The sequence below is a fragment of the Nomascus leucogenys genome, chromosome 22a, assembly GCF_006542625.1.
Source record: "Nomascus leucogenys isolate Asia chromosome 22a, Asia_NLE_v1, whole genome shotgun sequence".
NCBI lineage: Eukaryota > Metazoa > Chordata > Mammalia > Primates > Hylobatidae > Nomascus > Nomascus leucogenys.
Genome location: NC_044402.1, coordinates 130,466,891 through 130,482,230, shown reverse-complemented (window position 1 = coordinate 130,482,230; position 15,340 = coordinate 130,466,891). Strand labels below are relative to the sequence as shown.

General features: G+C 36.5%; 1 protein-coding gene across 23 annotated transcripts in view; it reads left to right on the top strand.

Moving 5' to 3' along the window:
- Positions 1-15,340, top strand: part of TRIP12 (thyroid hormone receptor interactor 12) — a 149,890-nt gene that overhangs the window by 102,084 nt on the left and 32,466 nt on the right. For 10 of the 23 annotated variants that reach the window (XM_030803899.1, XM_030803897.1, XM_030803894.1 and 7 more), the window contains 12 exons: positions 289-357; positions 448-613; positions 3,116-3,233; positions 3,630-3,786; positions 5,619-5,772; positions 7,239-7,467; positions 7,773-7,891; positions 9,008-9,215; positions 11,781-11,881; positions 12,115-12,289; positions 13,330-13,471; positions 14,391-14,582. In XM_030803899.1, the coding sequence (XP_030659759.1) occupies positions 289-357; positions 448-613; positions 3,116-3,233; positions 3,630-3,786; positions 5,619-5,772; positions 7,239-7,467; positions 7,773-7,891; positions 9,008-9,215; positions 11,781-11,881; positions 12,115-12,289; positions 13,330-13,471; positions 14,391-14,582 (1,830 nt within the window). Of the gene's footprint in view, positions 1-288; positions 358-447; positions 614-3,115; positions 3,234-3,629; positions 3,790-5,618; positions 5,773-7,238; positions 7,468-7,772; positions 7,892-9,007; positions 9,216-11,780; positions 11,882-12,114; positions 12,290-13,329; positions 13,472-14,390; positions 14,583-15,340 lie in introns of all 23 variants that reach the window. The other 13 variants (XM_030803893.1, XM_030803895.1, XM_030803880.1 and 10 more) reach the window with 3 other exon arrangements.

The following is a 15,340-nucleotide window of genomic DNA, read 5'->3' as shown; positions in this document are numbered from 1 at the left end:
AGCTCCCCTCCCTTCACCCATTCTCCTCCCCCTCCGAGCTGGACACCCCCCCCACGTCCGCTTTTTTTTTTTTTTTTAGAGACGTTTCACCTGTCTCGATCTCCTGACCTCTGATCCCCCCTCGCCCCAAGTCTGGATTACAAGCTGACCACCGCCCTTTCAAAGCTGTCATTTACTAATTGAGCTTGCCTTGAAGAATCTGGGGTTAGGAAGAAGATAAAGCAGTGATACATGACAGTGAAAATGCTTTGTGCTAATAAATTTTATTTTCCTTTATTAAAAAAATAGGATAAAAAGTCAGTAGAAAGCACTTGCCTTTGTTTTGCACGCCTAGTGGACAACTTCCAGCATGAGGAGGTAAGTGTTTAGTCTTTGGTAGTATTTTTATGAGGTTGTTGAATTGCTGAATCTTGATGTAATAATTCCTTTATTCTTGTGTTTGTGAAGAATTTACTCCAGCAGGTTGCTTCCAAAGATCTGCTTACAAATGTTCAACAGCTGTTGGTAGTGACTCCACCCATTTTAAGTTCTGGGATGTTTATAATGGTGGTTCGCATGTTTTCTCTGATGTGTTCCAACTGTCCAACTTTGGCTGTTCAACTTATGAAACAAAGTAAGTGCAAATTTACTGTTCTACTTTAAGCAGGAAAAGTTGGTTCTTCATTAATATGTAAAGTCAACATGAGCCGAGCAAATGGAAGAGATTACTAGTATCATAGGCACTGGATAGTAAAGTGTTAATATGTAATAAATTTGTGTTGGGACAATATGTTAATGTTTCTAACATACTCCTTTTAAAGTATAAATTAAATGTTTGCCCTTGGTGTTTCTAGGGCAAACAATACAAAGTCATTAATATCTATGCAATGTTAGTCATATAACCATCCTTGATTAGGAGAATTCTGAGTTTTATGTTAACCAATAACCAGCTGTCTTCAGCTTATATAGGTTGCTTTTTCTGCCCATGTTAGATTTTCTAGCAATTCTTCTGATTCCGAATGCTGACTTCCCTCAAAAAGTAGGAATGTATTTATACTGATGAATGTCTCTGATGTTTGCTAATTTGGTATTTCTAAACCTTTTCAAATTTAGACCTTTCAAACCTTTCAAATTTAGAAAGATATGTCTAAACCTTTATACAGTGTGTGGGAAATAAAATTTTATTGCACTGCTCTTGCAGTTGACCATTCCTCTCTCAATCCGTAGACTTAAGTTGATGTCAGAGAATGGTGGGGCATCAGACAATATCTATATGTTATAATTTTTTTTTTCTTTTTAACTTTTTGTAGAGACAAGGTCTCACTGTATTGCCTAGGCTGTTCTTGAAGTCCTGGCCTCAGGCCTTCCTCCCACCTTGGCCTCCCATAGTACTAGGATTATAGGCATGAGCCATCACACCTGGCTGTTATGATTAGTTCTAGTAGAGTATTGATCACTTTTGTATAGAATACCTTTAATTGCGTGTAATTTCATAGCCATAATTCTAATCTCTATGGATGTTACCTTGGGAGTCAGTGATGATATTAACTGATAAAATGGTCTTTGGTCCCACTCTGTCTGAGTGGTCTCGTACTGTCTGAGACAGTATATTTAGCAGTATAATATTTTCGTTTTAGGGGAACTCAGTTTTATATTTAGTTGCTTTTCTTGTGAATTAACACACTGGCACAGAACTTTGTAGAAAAATAATGTTGTTGAGGTGGCTACTTGGAAAGATTATCCGTAAAGCATTGAGTCTTTTCCAAACTTGGTATTCCAGGCAACCCTATTTTGAGTGGTCCTGAAGAAAGTGCTCTTTCCCTAAATAAGATTGGGAAAGGTTCAACTCCTTCTTGAGTATCCACAATTTATTTTACTTACTAAAGTCTCTAGGAGTTCTTTGAACCTTGCTTATCCCAACATTTCCTGAATCATTAAGAGAGATTATTTCTTGTTAATGTACATTTTGTTACAGCACATCCCTAAATACTAGTTTGGGAAATTGCTGGCTGCCTTTTGTTTTAACATTTTTTTCCTTTTAGTATATTTTCACCTCTTTTCTATGCTCCAGGCAGTTTACCACATGTTTATCATATGGAGGTCACCATAGTTGCTTACCGTAATAACCCTATAAAAGGAAATGTAGACCTCTTCTATTTGTCTCTATTTTTTTGTCATCCCTTGACTTCTAAAAAAAATAAAATCCTTATAATGCAGCATGCCATGTATGCAAACTTCTCTATAAAGTTGCAAAACTGTAATTAAAAAAAAATCTTAATCACTAATTGTGAAATTCTGTGTGGCAGGCAATTCACTATCCACATCTCTCTGCCCAAATCATTAATGAATATTTTTCTTGATAAATGAACTTGCTGATTATTGGCAAAATATTCTAATAAAATGTTTATGTATATTTTGCATATGTATAATATTTACAAGAACACACGCACAGTCAGCAAAGACCCAGCTGTGTCTTTAGGTTTCAGCTTTCCTTAGGTTTAGACTGACTAAACGGTAGAGACTGAGAGTTCCCTCCACTCACAGTGTCAGCACATCTGCGTGGTTATCATGCAGAGTCCTCCAGAAAATGATGTCTTCTGGGAATGGAGACTTACAGTAGAGAATGCTTGCCTGATCCTTGTATCAAGTTTGCATGTAATCATTGTTGCTTAGGTAGTGGTTTTCCTGATCACAATATAGTAAGATTCAGATACATTTAATTGTTACGTTTTATACTGTGGGCCACATATTTTCAGTATATTTGAATTGAAGACAAATACATGAATATATTTGATTTGTGGTATGCTGAATGCATTTTTGTGCAAAGTATGGTGCTTCTCAAGGAAAGAAATAAAGGGTTCCTAAAGTCTCAGGGGTGAGAAGGAATTGTGATTAGGCACCCAGCTAGGTTTGGACTAAAGAATGAAGTCTCCAGAAAGAGATTGTTAAAATCTACACAAATTTTTTTTTAGGCCTTTATTATAGCACTTTTGCATTTTTTACATTAATTTCTGCATTATATTGCCTTATAAGAAAATGATTCTGATTATTTTCCCCCCTTGGGCAATGTTTGCCCTTGAATGAGGTAGTATAACTAGTTTAATAGGCTTTCGTTTTTTGTTGTTGGTTTTTACAGACATTGCAGAAACGCTTCACTTTCTCCTGTGTGGTGCCTCTAATGGAAGTTGTCAGGAACAGATTGATCTTGTTCCACGAAGCCCTCAAGAACTGTATGAACTGACATCTCTGATTTGGTAAAGATTGGGCTAAATATCACTTTGGGAGGCCGAGGAGGGTGAATCATGAGGTCAGGAGTTCGAGACCAGCCTGGCCAACATGATGAAAACCCGTCTCTACTAAAAATACAAAAAATTAGCTGGGCGTAGTGGCGGGCACCTGTAATCCCAGCTGCTTGGGAGGCCAAAGCAGGAGAATTGCTTGAACCCAGGAGATGGCGGTTGCAGTGAGTTGAGATCGTGCCACTGCCATCCAGCCTGGGTGACAGAGTGAGACTCTGTCTCCAAAAAAAAAAAAAAAAAAAATTGGGCTAAATATAACTTGTGGTTTGTGTGAGATTATTTTTCTTTACAGACCTAACGTTTACTAATACTTCATAAAGTTACTAAAATTATTGTACTTTTTGTTTTCAGTGAACTTATGCCATGTTTACCAAAAGAAGGCATTTTTGCAGTTGATACCATGTTGAAGAAGGGAAATGCACAGAACACAGATGGTGCGATATGGCAGTGGCGTGATGATCGGGGCCTCTGGCATCCATATAACAGGATTGACAGCCGGATCATTGAGGTAGTAGTTTCATCGTACCGTTTAAATATGTCTATTTTGTTGGAGAGTGGGTGTAGGGATGGAGTGGGGAGGTGGATATGTTGACTTGAATGTGCTTGATTTTGAATTAACTCAAGATTCTCTCATTTTGTCTCCTGAGAACAAGGTCCTCATTTCTGTTCAGGTCAGAAAACTTCATGTTCTAGTCCTGCTTCTGCTGCTAACTACCTGATTGACTTGGAGCAAGTAATTTAAGTTTGTTGTTCCATAGTTTCCTCATTTCTGAAAGGAAACGTTGGAAGACTTAGGCTGTAGGTTTCTAAAACTTATCTATCTTCTATCAGAAAGCAGTGTCCCATGAGCAAAGATTTACATAGAAATAGTTTCAGTATTTTTTAAGAGCAAAAACGTGGAAACAAATGAAATAGCTAGTTCTGGGTAAATAGTTAAGTAAATTGTGATGCACATAGGCTTGTAGGTTATCCAGATATTATTGGGACAAATTTTAATGATGTAAAATCAAATATGAATGAAAAACACAGATCACATAATAACAATATTATGTGATCTTTTTGGAATTCAGCAAAATAAGTGAACATATGAAGAATACAAAGGGGAGGAATATACCAAAATGTTGACAGTGATTTTCTGTGACAGTTTAATGTGATTTTTATTTTTACTTCCTTATATATTGTTTGCACTGACATATTTTTAAAACTAAATTAGCATAATATTTGCTCTAGCTTAGGAGGTGTTGATCACTGTGTTATTTGTGATGCCATGCATAATTTACTATTTTCAATACATGAGACACCTGTAAGAATTTATGTATTTTCTAATTTCAACCTTTGATGTTTGAATTCTTTTTAGAACATCACACATTTTGAATAGACAGTCTTCTTTAAAGGTGCCTTCTAGTTCGTTTCTAAAAATGAATTTTAGAAAAAATTTTAAACCAATGACTTACATCATAAAATCAAGAGTTTTAAAAATAAATCCGATTTCAGATCCAGCTTTTATGAGAAAATTGACTTTGACTGGTCTTCTGTGCAGCATTATATATAAGCAGTATGTAAGCAGGCCAGTCCTGCTAATAGTGGTCCTGGTTTCTAACTCTAAGTCGTCTTCTTTTTAGCATTTTCCTGATCATTGCACCTTCATTATTAGCTTACTCTCTCATATGCGCTGAGAGTCTTGTCTTCCATTCAGCCTAGGAGTTCCATAGATTGGATTCTGTAATGAGAATATTTTGTCACTTCCTTAGTCTGTTTAAAATCAAACTGTGCTAATTGAACTGTCTCAATTTAAATATGTTCTATATACCACACACAACCTTGGTGATGAAACTGTTTCAGTTGTGTCCCTTTCAATCTTAAAGTTATCTTTGTTTAATGAGGACAATTTTATAGGATCATTTTGTTTAAGGGAGGATTTTGGTAGGTCGCTAAGAATTCATTGTGTAAATAACGTTTTTAATGTAAGAATACTAAGATTTATGGATAACTGATTTTTTATAAGCAATGTCTCAAGAGCATTCTCAATACAAACGGTGTCTTCTTTGTGTCAGTGATGCTACATAGGTGGATCTTTCATCAAGATTTTACCTGCATTTATGTCTAAGGGTCCCTGATAAGGCTTGAGGCATATAACCTATGTCTAATTAAAAATGATTTGTTGAATGAATGAGTTTTGTCATATCTACACTATTAAATTTTCCATCTTCTGTTAACTTCACCATCTAAAACCTGATGAAATAAATATGTAAGATAGCATATTTGGAGGGTCCCCACTGTGTCTTAAGGTAATAGATTTCTCAATGTTTATATTCAAAGTTTCTCTCTCTTTGCTCTCAGGCAGCCCATCAGGTCGGTGAGGATGAGATAAGCTTGTCCACTCTGGGACGAGTTTATACTATTGATTTTAATTCTATGCAGCAAATCAATGAGGACACGGGAACAGCACGTGCCATTCAGAGAAAACCTAACCCCTTAGCCAATAGTAACACTAGTAAGTACATTCTGAGTTAAAATAGCACTATACTATTGTGCAACATTTTGGGTTTGCATAATAATAATTGGTTCATTAAGTATCTTTTTAAGCTTAAGACAATTGTATAACAATAATTTGGTTTTCGATTTTTTAAATCATGTCCATTAATGGATGAGTGAGCCAGTATTAACTGATATCTTTTCCACAATTTGACTCCTTACCTGGTGTCCTGAGACTTGAGTTAGAATTTGCTCATACAGATTTTTATCTGATCTTGTTATTACTATTTATACCTTTAGATCCATTGACTATTTCTTTCCAACCTTGTATTTTATACCTTCCTGCCAGAATTATCTCAACTAATTAAGGACAGATAATCGTGACTTAAAAAACAAAACAAAACCAGGTTTCTGACATTTATCTGTCCCCTCAGGGATTGCTTTTGCAGCCCTAGTTTAGAGAACAGTGGTCTGCAAATTTTTGTTTTTGTTTTTGAAAAGGGCCAGATAGTGCTGGGCGTGGTGGCTCACGCCTGTAATCCCAGCACTTTGGGAGGCTGAGGCAGGCAGATCATGAGGTTGAGAGATAGAGACCATCGTGGCTAACACAGTGAAACCGCATCTCTACTAAAAATACAAAAAATTAGCTGAGCGTGGTGGCAGACGCCTGTAGTCCCAGCTGCTCGGGAGGCTGAGGCAGAGGAATGGCATGTACCTGGGAGGCAGAGCTTGCAGTGAGCCGGGATCCCGCCACTGCACTCCAGCCTGGGCGACAGAGTGATACTCTGTCTCAATAAATAAATAAATTAATTAATTAAATAAAATAAAGGGCCAGATAGTAAATAATATGTGTTGCAGGTTATATATAGTCTATACTCACCACCATTGCCATTGTAGCCCTCAATTAGCCATATACAATATGTAAACAAATGTACATGGCTGTGTTCTAATTATATTTACAAAAACCGGTGGTGGACTGGATTCAGCTTACAGACCGTACTTTGTCAACCCCTTGTATATAACTTACTGCTTATCAGTTATCTTTTCCTTACACTTTATGTCACTGAGCAAAGTGGGAGAATTACCTTCTTTATCCATTTTACAAAGCTTTTAGTGAAATACTGTGCATTTCTAGAACTCAGTTTCTTATCACTGGTTTAGTTGGTTAGGATTGGATTTCCCTATTGTTTCATTGAATGTGTATTAGTAAAATAAAGAAGTACAGTGCAGTGATGAATTGTTACTTTCAGCTGGCCCGAATGGGTCACTGGTTTTCTAGACAGCTGAATTTTGTCTGTCTTAATGTTGCCTTTAGCATCTTTGTAAATCCTAATCGATCATATCATAGAAGTTCATGTGTTTTATAATGAAAAAGTTTCATAGCGTTTCAAGAATTACATTGGCTTGAGTATTTTTTATTGTTTATTGTGTTTCTGAAGTCTGGCACTTCAGGATTGCATAATTTTTTTTTTTTTAATGTAATAGGTGGATATTCAGAGTCAAAGAAGGATGATGCTCGAGCACAGCTTATGAAAGAGGATCCGGAACTGGCTAAGTCTTTTATTAAGACATTATTTGGTGTTCTTTATGAAGTGTATAGTTCCTCAGCAGGACCTGCGGTCAGACATAAGTGCCTTAGAGCAATTCTTAGGATAATTTATTTTGCGGATGCTGAACTTCTGAAGGATGTTCTGAAAAATCATGCTGTTTCAAGGTGTGTTAATGAAAATAGTAGAAACATTTTACAAATTCAAATCTCTGCAAGTAATTTCAGAAACCTCTAAAGTAATAATAGAAAAAATATGCACAAAAGTTTGGAGTATCTTGAGCTCTTTTTTTGTCTATTTATATTCACATATAGGTTTTATAAAATATAAAAGTTGAGCATTTAAGAAAAATCTTTATGTTAATAGAATGGTTTCACAATGAAAATGCTTTGCTCTCAATATAAAGTAGTATGGCCAAAAATAATCATCAAATTCAGGCAGAGTTTTATATACAAATGCTTTCTTTTTTTAGTCACATTGCTTCCATGCTGTCAAGCCAAGACCTGAAGATAGTAGTGGGAGCACTTCAGATGGCAGAAATCTTAATGCAGAAGTTACCTGATATTTTTAGTGTTTACTTCAGAAGAGAAGGTAATGTCATATAAATTAGTAGTCGTTCAGTCTAGATAGTACTTCAGTAGAAATAAAGTTTTAATCTGTCGAACAAAAACTGATAGCTTTTCAATTTAAAAATGACATTTAAAGCTCTGTTAGCTTATAGCTCGGTGTACACGGAATGTGTCTTTTAGGCTGTGCATGGTGGCTCACACCTGTAATCCCAGCACTTTGGGAGGCCGAGGCAAGTGGATCACTTGAGGTCAGGAGTTGGAGACCAGCCTGGCCAACATGGTGAAACCCCGTCTTTACTAAAAATACAAAAATTAGCCGGGTGTGGTGGTGCACACCTGGGCTGATGTCAAACTCCTTGCCTCAAGCAATCCTACTGCCTCAGCATGGGATTACAGTTTGTCTTTTAATAAGAGTCTGATAGAATGATAGAAGCCGTGGACTCTTCTCCAGAAAAGTGTGAATGTGTGCTCATTCACTCACATTAAATATATCCACATATTTGCATATAGTTTATACTAGCTGATAATCAGACATACACATTGGTATACAATTTGATAGTTCTTAGTCACACTCTTTCATACATACTCTCCTATGATTCCGGGACAGATAGGAACCCCTGCCTCACAAGTTAATGTTTAGCTCTCTTTACACACCTTCAAGGTTGTGATAGTTCCCACCCTTCAATAGCTGTTTTCTTTTTTTGGTGACAGTGTTAATGTGATCTTGTCTTTTTGTAGCACTTGAAGTTAACTGATGATTCTTGGTCTTTTCCATCCCTTCTGGTTGTCACACCACAGGGTGTGCACTGTATTTCTGTTATTGATTATTGTTTTTATAATGAGAATTTTGAACTCTGAGTAGGACTTTGTGACCCTATTAAGTTTTATATAATCTGGTTTTGAAGATTAGAAGACATTCAGTATCAGTATTTTTCTTTAACCTTTAGTTTTTGTACTTTTTTCTGATTGAAGTCAAGTTGAAAACTCTGACTCCTAATTTATTTTACCTATTTTGCCAGTTATGTTTTAGTCTTTTTGTGTTTTATGTCAGTGTTGGTATTTAGGGATTTTGTAATGGCAGGGAGGAGGTTCTGTTCCTGATTAAAACTGACTCCCTTTCATCTCTGTTATTATAAAGGTGTAATGCATCAAGTAAAACACTTAGCAGAATCAGAGTCTTTGTTGACAAGTCCACCAAAGGCATGTACGAATGGGTCAGGATCCTTGGGATCCACAACTTCAGTCAGCAGTGGGACGGCCACAGCTGCCACTCATGCTGCAGCTGACTTGGGATCACCCAGCTTGCAGCACAGCAGAGATGATTCTTTAGATCTCAGCCCTCAAGGGTAAGTAAGAATTATGTTATGATTTTTATTTCTTTGCTGTTAGCACTGCTTTGGTACCTAAGAATCATATAGGGAGTAAAATGCTAACATATTAGCATATATATATATTATATTTTTCCATTTGTATTTTGTTAATGAGAATGGGAAGAAAACATTTATTGGAAACCTACTGTATTGGGCTGTGCTTAGGAACTGTAAGAGATTAGTTTTATTCCCACTGACATACAAGGAAACTAAAGTTCAGAGACATTTGTGACTTGCACAGTGTTACACACTTATGTTACTTGCAGGCTCTAACGTTGTGGGATTTGAATTCTGGTTTCTGATTTCATAATCTTGTGACTATTTTTTGTGCTGCTGCATACATAAAACCTTAGAGACATCCAGATATTAATAACAGTTAAAAATACTGAAAATCAGAAGTCTTAGAATAAAGGCCAAAAAATACTGTTTTCCCATTTATCTTTAATTGGCAACTGGGAGTTAAATACTTTGCTTTTAATAAGGGAAAATGAGAGTTCTTAAATTCTCTACTCCCATTTATTTATCACCTTTTAATCTTTGTTATACCGTGCTACTAAGAGTGTTTCCAGACCTTCCATTGGTTTCCATTTTGTTGTGTTAGAAACAAATCACAGTCTAAAAGTGTTTTTATTTCCTTGCTATTAGAAGCTTAATATTACTAGATGAGTGGTACATGATGAACCAAATTCAGTTCTGAAATTCAGAATGTATTCACTGCAGTACTCCTTTTGGCTCCTTTTAAGCTGAAAAGTAGATCATGCTAAAATATAGTAATAATAAGTGGGGTCCAAAAATTTAATCTTATAATCTGCAGGGTAGCATTGTCTTGTGCAGGCAGCCAGCTCAGGTAGGAGAAGGGATGAGGGGAATTGGTGCCGCCTGGTGGCAGTTTTCTAGTCTAGCTTAAATATGAATTTTGGCAGTTTCAAGACTTGTGGCAGACTGAACTTCTGGCACAGTGGGTATTATTTTAGGAAACTAAAATAATGCTGAGTTTAACTGGTACCCATGTTATTTGACCAGTCTGAGGAGATTGGGCTTGGAGAGTTCTGGGGACTCTTCCACTTCCCTGATTCTGCAGTTGCTTTTGTCTGCCATTTTCCTTTCCAACCTTGCTCTCTCCTTTACTTCCTTCCCAGCCCCATTCCTACCCACTAGCTGCTGCAGTAACATAAGTTAGTGCAGGCTTATAGAGTCTAACAGTTGATTATGCCAAAGAAAGAGAAAATAACTTTTTTCTTAAAATATTTTTATGTGGTTTTAAATAGTTTTAAGTGGTTCCATATTACAGCATGGTTGCAAATGAAAAATTCATGTTAATTTTTTAAAATGGAAATTGTTAATTACATTTTTCATCCTTTGAAAGTTCATTTTTCCTGATTGTCAAGCACATTTGAGCACATTATTAAGTATATTCCATAGAAATATTAGGTGTTGGAAACTTTCCAATTTTTTTTTCAGATTTTTCCAGTTTTATTTGGGCCACAGACCAACTAAACCACAACATTTTTCAGCCTTTCCATCTTATTTAGCTTTGTTATTCCAAAAATTTATTGCTACTACAAACTATTTCTACTGTTGTTAGAACAGGCTACAGGTTTTTAATTTTGCAAATGATTCTAATTCAGAATAAATTACTCACACTACTCACTAGATATGTATATAGGTTTAAAAAAACCCACTAAAATGTTTATAAATGCATTTATTTAGTGTGTTATTACCATTGTCACACTACGAAATTACTTTAGGTAGTATATTAGAGGCAGATGAGTATCTTGACAACATGAACACTAAGTGTCATGTATATTTTACTCATGGCCATTTTGGTTAGGGAAAAAGTATGATATGCGGATTTAACATTCTTTTTCAGGTTGGTGATTACCCATTTATTTTTATTTTGCTCCTTTGTGTTGCATATTTGTTTTATGTACTTACATACTACTATTTAAAGTTGAACACATAGAAAATTGATCAGTCATCTTATTTGGTTTTATGTTTCATAATTCAGTATAGTTAAACAGCTAGTTATTTTCTGAATAGTCATTTGCTGTGTCTGTACACCTCTAGAACATGACTGGCACAGAATTGGCATTAAATAATCACTAAACAAGAACATACCTTGTTATGACGGTATTTTTTTTTTTTTTTTTTTGAGACGGAGTCTCGCTATCTCCCAGGCTGGAGTGCAGTGGCACAATCTCGGCTCACTGCAAGCTCCGCCTCCCGGGTTCATGCCATTCTCCTGCCTCAGCCTCCTGAGTAGCTGAGACTATAGGTGCCCACCATCATGCCCGGCTAATTTTTGTATTTTTAGTAGAGACGGGGTTTCACTGTGTTAGCCAGAATGGTCTCGATCTCCTGTCCTCATGATCTGCCCGCCTCGACCTCCCAAAGTGCTGAGATTACAGGCGTGAGTCACCGCGCCCGGCCTGACAGTATTTTATTACTCACTGTTTCTGCCATTTTAGTTTGCTTTTTCAGTGAGTGAAGATATAAAACAGTGGTAATTGCTAAACTTATCTCATATTTTCCCATGGACAGTCGATTAAGTGATGTTCTAAAGAGAAAACGACTGCCAAAACGAGGGCCAAGAAGGCCAAAGTACTCACCTCCAAGAGATGATGACAAAGTAGACAATCAAGGTAACCCCTTTGATGACACTATGGGGAGGTAAAGGGGAGGGTGGTGGCAGGTGCAGAAATGTACTTTATTAAAACTGCCAGTAGCTCTTGAAGTATGCCTAAGTTTCCTGAGGACTGAGTGTTCTTAGTTCTTTTAGTTAATTAATCTGTTAAGACTGTGAATCTTAAAAATCAGTTGTTTTTCATCACTTAAACTAAAATGACGTAACTGTAGTTCTTTTTTCTTTTCATAGCTAAAAGCCCCACCACTACTCAGTCACCTAAATCTTCTTTCCTGGCAAGCTTGAATCCAAAAACATGGGGAAGGTTAAGTACACAGTCCAACAGCAACAACATTGAGCCAGCACGGACTGCGGGAGGTAGTGGCCTTGCCAGGGCTGCCTCAAAGGATACCATCTCCAATAATAGGTGAAGTGGGGGGAATTTTATGTTGCTTCTATTCCCGTATCAGAAAAACTTAACATTATTTCAGCCAGTATGTTTATTGTGTGGAGATGATACATAGACACAGCACTTTAATTTGTTCTTAGAAGCATAGTTCAAGAATTAGGTAGGTTCTCAGTTTATGAACCGTGCATCTGGCTGTGTCCTAAGTTCCAGTCACGCGCTTTGAAACTCCTTCCAGCATACCTAGCTGAACGTCTCATATGTTCAAAACCAAGTTGTGTTCCTTGGGGAACCTCTTCCTCAGTTTTGTTCCAGACAAGGAAAAGCTGACATTTTCTGTCCACACTCTTCACATCTTTTATGATAAAATTTCTCTACCCATTACAATGGAACTTCGGGATTTTAGGGGAGAGCCTTTTTTTTTTTTAAAGTCCTTAGGACTTGTTTTATTTTTGGGTTCTGCATGTAGCATACCAACATGATTACTTCCCTCTGCAGATAAGAAATTTTAAAAGACCAAATGTCATTGAGAAAATAAACATGCTCTCTTTGGTTTTGTTGGTTGTTTTTCTGAATTTCAGTGTATAAAAATAATTAAGTGAATGAATTTCTGAAGCCATCAGCATTTGTAATTTAAGCAGCCGGGTCTTGTTTGCCATAGCTTACTACATCCTTAATAGGTGCATGTTTCTGGTCTGTAAATCTTTACTTCAGCTCTCCAGGAAACACAAGTTAAGGATAATGCAGATATGTATGTACTTTAGAAAGTAAAGGGAACACTTAGGAAAGTGTTATATTGCAGGGTTCCAAAAAATTATTACACTTTGTTTACAATTCATGTAATGACCTGCAGTGTATTTTAAGTTTTTAAACAATTCTCCAGGTGGTACATCATAGCCCATTTTCAAAGTGAAAGTTAATTTGGTTATGGAATCTGGATTTATTAGTCTGTAAGCATAGACCAGGACGGATTTTAAATGTAGCAGCTGTTTGCCTTGATCAGAAGTTATATTCTTCCTACATACACTGGGACTTTAATATCTCCTTTTTGTTTCTTGTAGAGAAAAAATTAAAGGTTGGATTAAGGAGCAGGCACATAAATTTGTAGAACGTTATTTCAGTTCTGAGAATATGGATGGAAGCAACCCTGCATTGAATGTCCTTCAGAGACTTTGTGCTGCAACCGAACAACTCAACCTCCAGGTGCTGTGTCCAGTGCATTTTGCTGGTCTTTTTCAGTCTCTTCCCAGCATCTCCTGCTACTCTTTTCCTTCATGACTCTCTAGCTTCCTGTGGATTTAGCTATCCTACATCGACTTTTGCCTTATATACACCCTTGGTGCTGGCATTTCTTTTACTTAATCCCTTGACTATCAGGATTCATCAGTCTGTATTAAACGTACTAGAAACCTCATCTTTGACTTTCTTTCCTTCACATCTCATCATTCTTGACAAATGAAGAAACTTCAGAAATGTCCTCATAAGCACATCTGTTTTCTAAGTCATCCTCTACTGTAGGTATAGATGATAGGCCTTCCTTAGGCCCTCTCTCCACATGGGGTCTCAGAGTGGCAGGAGAGGCTAGAGGTTTACTAATAAGTATTTTACGTTTCATCTCGTTCTCAGTTTTTGTTTTTATTTTTGTTTGTTTTGTTGTTTTTGATGTACTTTGAGCAGTTTTGGTAGTATGTTTTCCAAGAAATTATTCATTTTGCTGAGACCTTAAATGTATTAATTTAAAACCGCACCTTGTAATCTTGATTCATCTTTTCATCCTGGTATTATAGCCACTTATTCTTCAGTTTTCTGTTCTCATCCTTTAAAAATACCCTTTTTTAAAGAAAACTACATTGGTTGAATGTGAAGATTTTCTTCTTATGTTATTATGGATACCTGGTTTTCCTCATGAAATATTTAGTGTGTGTGTGTGTGTGTGTGTGTGTGTGTGTGTGTGTGTGCTTAAAATCATAATTTCCAAGGATTTACTAAGACTGTACCACTCCCCTGCCCTCTTTTTTAAGGGCGTTGAGAATATATCCAGTTCCTTTTGAGGATATGTGAGTTGTATATTTTTTAAGTGCTGTTTAAATCAATATAGAAATACTTTTCCTAACTCTTTCAGGTGGATGGTGGAGCTGAGTGCCTTGTAGAAATCCGTAGCATAGTCTCAGAGTCAGATGTTTCATCATTTGAAATCCAACATAGTGGATTTGTGAAGCAGCTGTTGCTTTATTTGACATCTAAAAGTGAAAAGGATGCTGTGAGCAGAGAGATCAGATTAAAGAGATTTCTTCATGTATTTTTTTCTTCTCCAGTAAGTTATCTAATAATGCCTGTGTATCTTTTAAGAATCAGTGTTCACTAATGCATATATTTTCATCTCAGTAATAATTTCCAGCAGGTCTTGGTCAAGACATTGAGGGAAAACTTCTAGGTTTTTACACAGTTGGAATCCTTCAACTTCTATATATCAAAGTAAATAGTAAAACAATGAAATGGGGATTTAACAAAGCCCATGTCACTATTTCTATGGTTGAAGTATCTTGAGTCTTTTTTGCTTGCAAGATGAGCCATTAATAGTAGTCTCTCACCTGTGAATGTATTTTACTTGCAATATTTGTTTTTAAATGTATTGAAGTTTGTATTAGTTCCTTTTAGGGAAACAGACGTCTATAATAAGATAGAGGAGATATATTTTCCTGTTTTGTACATAAAATACAGTTGTAACAGTTCCAATCAAGGGCGCTTAATGACCATATATGTCACCGTTTATAATGTGGATTACAAAGCCAGGAGCCACAGAGTGGCTCCCCTTCCTTCACTCTTAAGTGGGCCAGAGCAAGAGGGTAATCCTTGGATGCTGTTGACAGCATTCTCCTTGTTTTACAGTGGCTTAAAGAGAAGACATCACTTGGAATGTTTCCCTCTGGATTATCTATGTAATAGGGCTTAGGATAGCTCTCCTATGTATTAACACTATTTCACCATGTGCTTGCTGTGCTCAGAGGCATTTGAGCATTGCTTGTATTTTAACTTGTGGGTCAACCTAAAGCAGAGTTAGTATTTATTGGA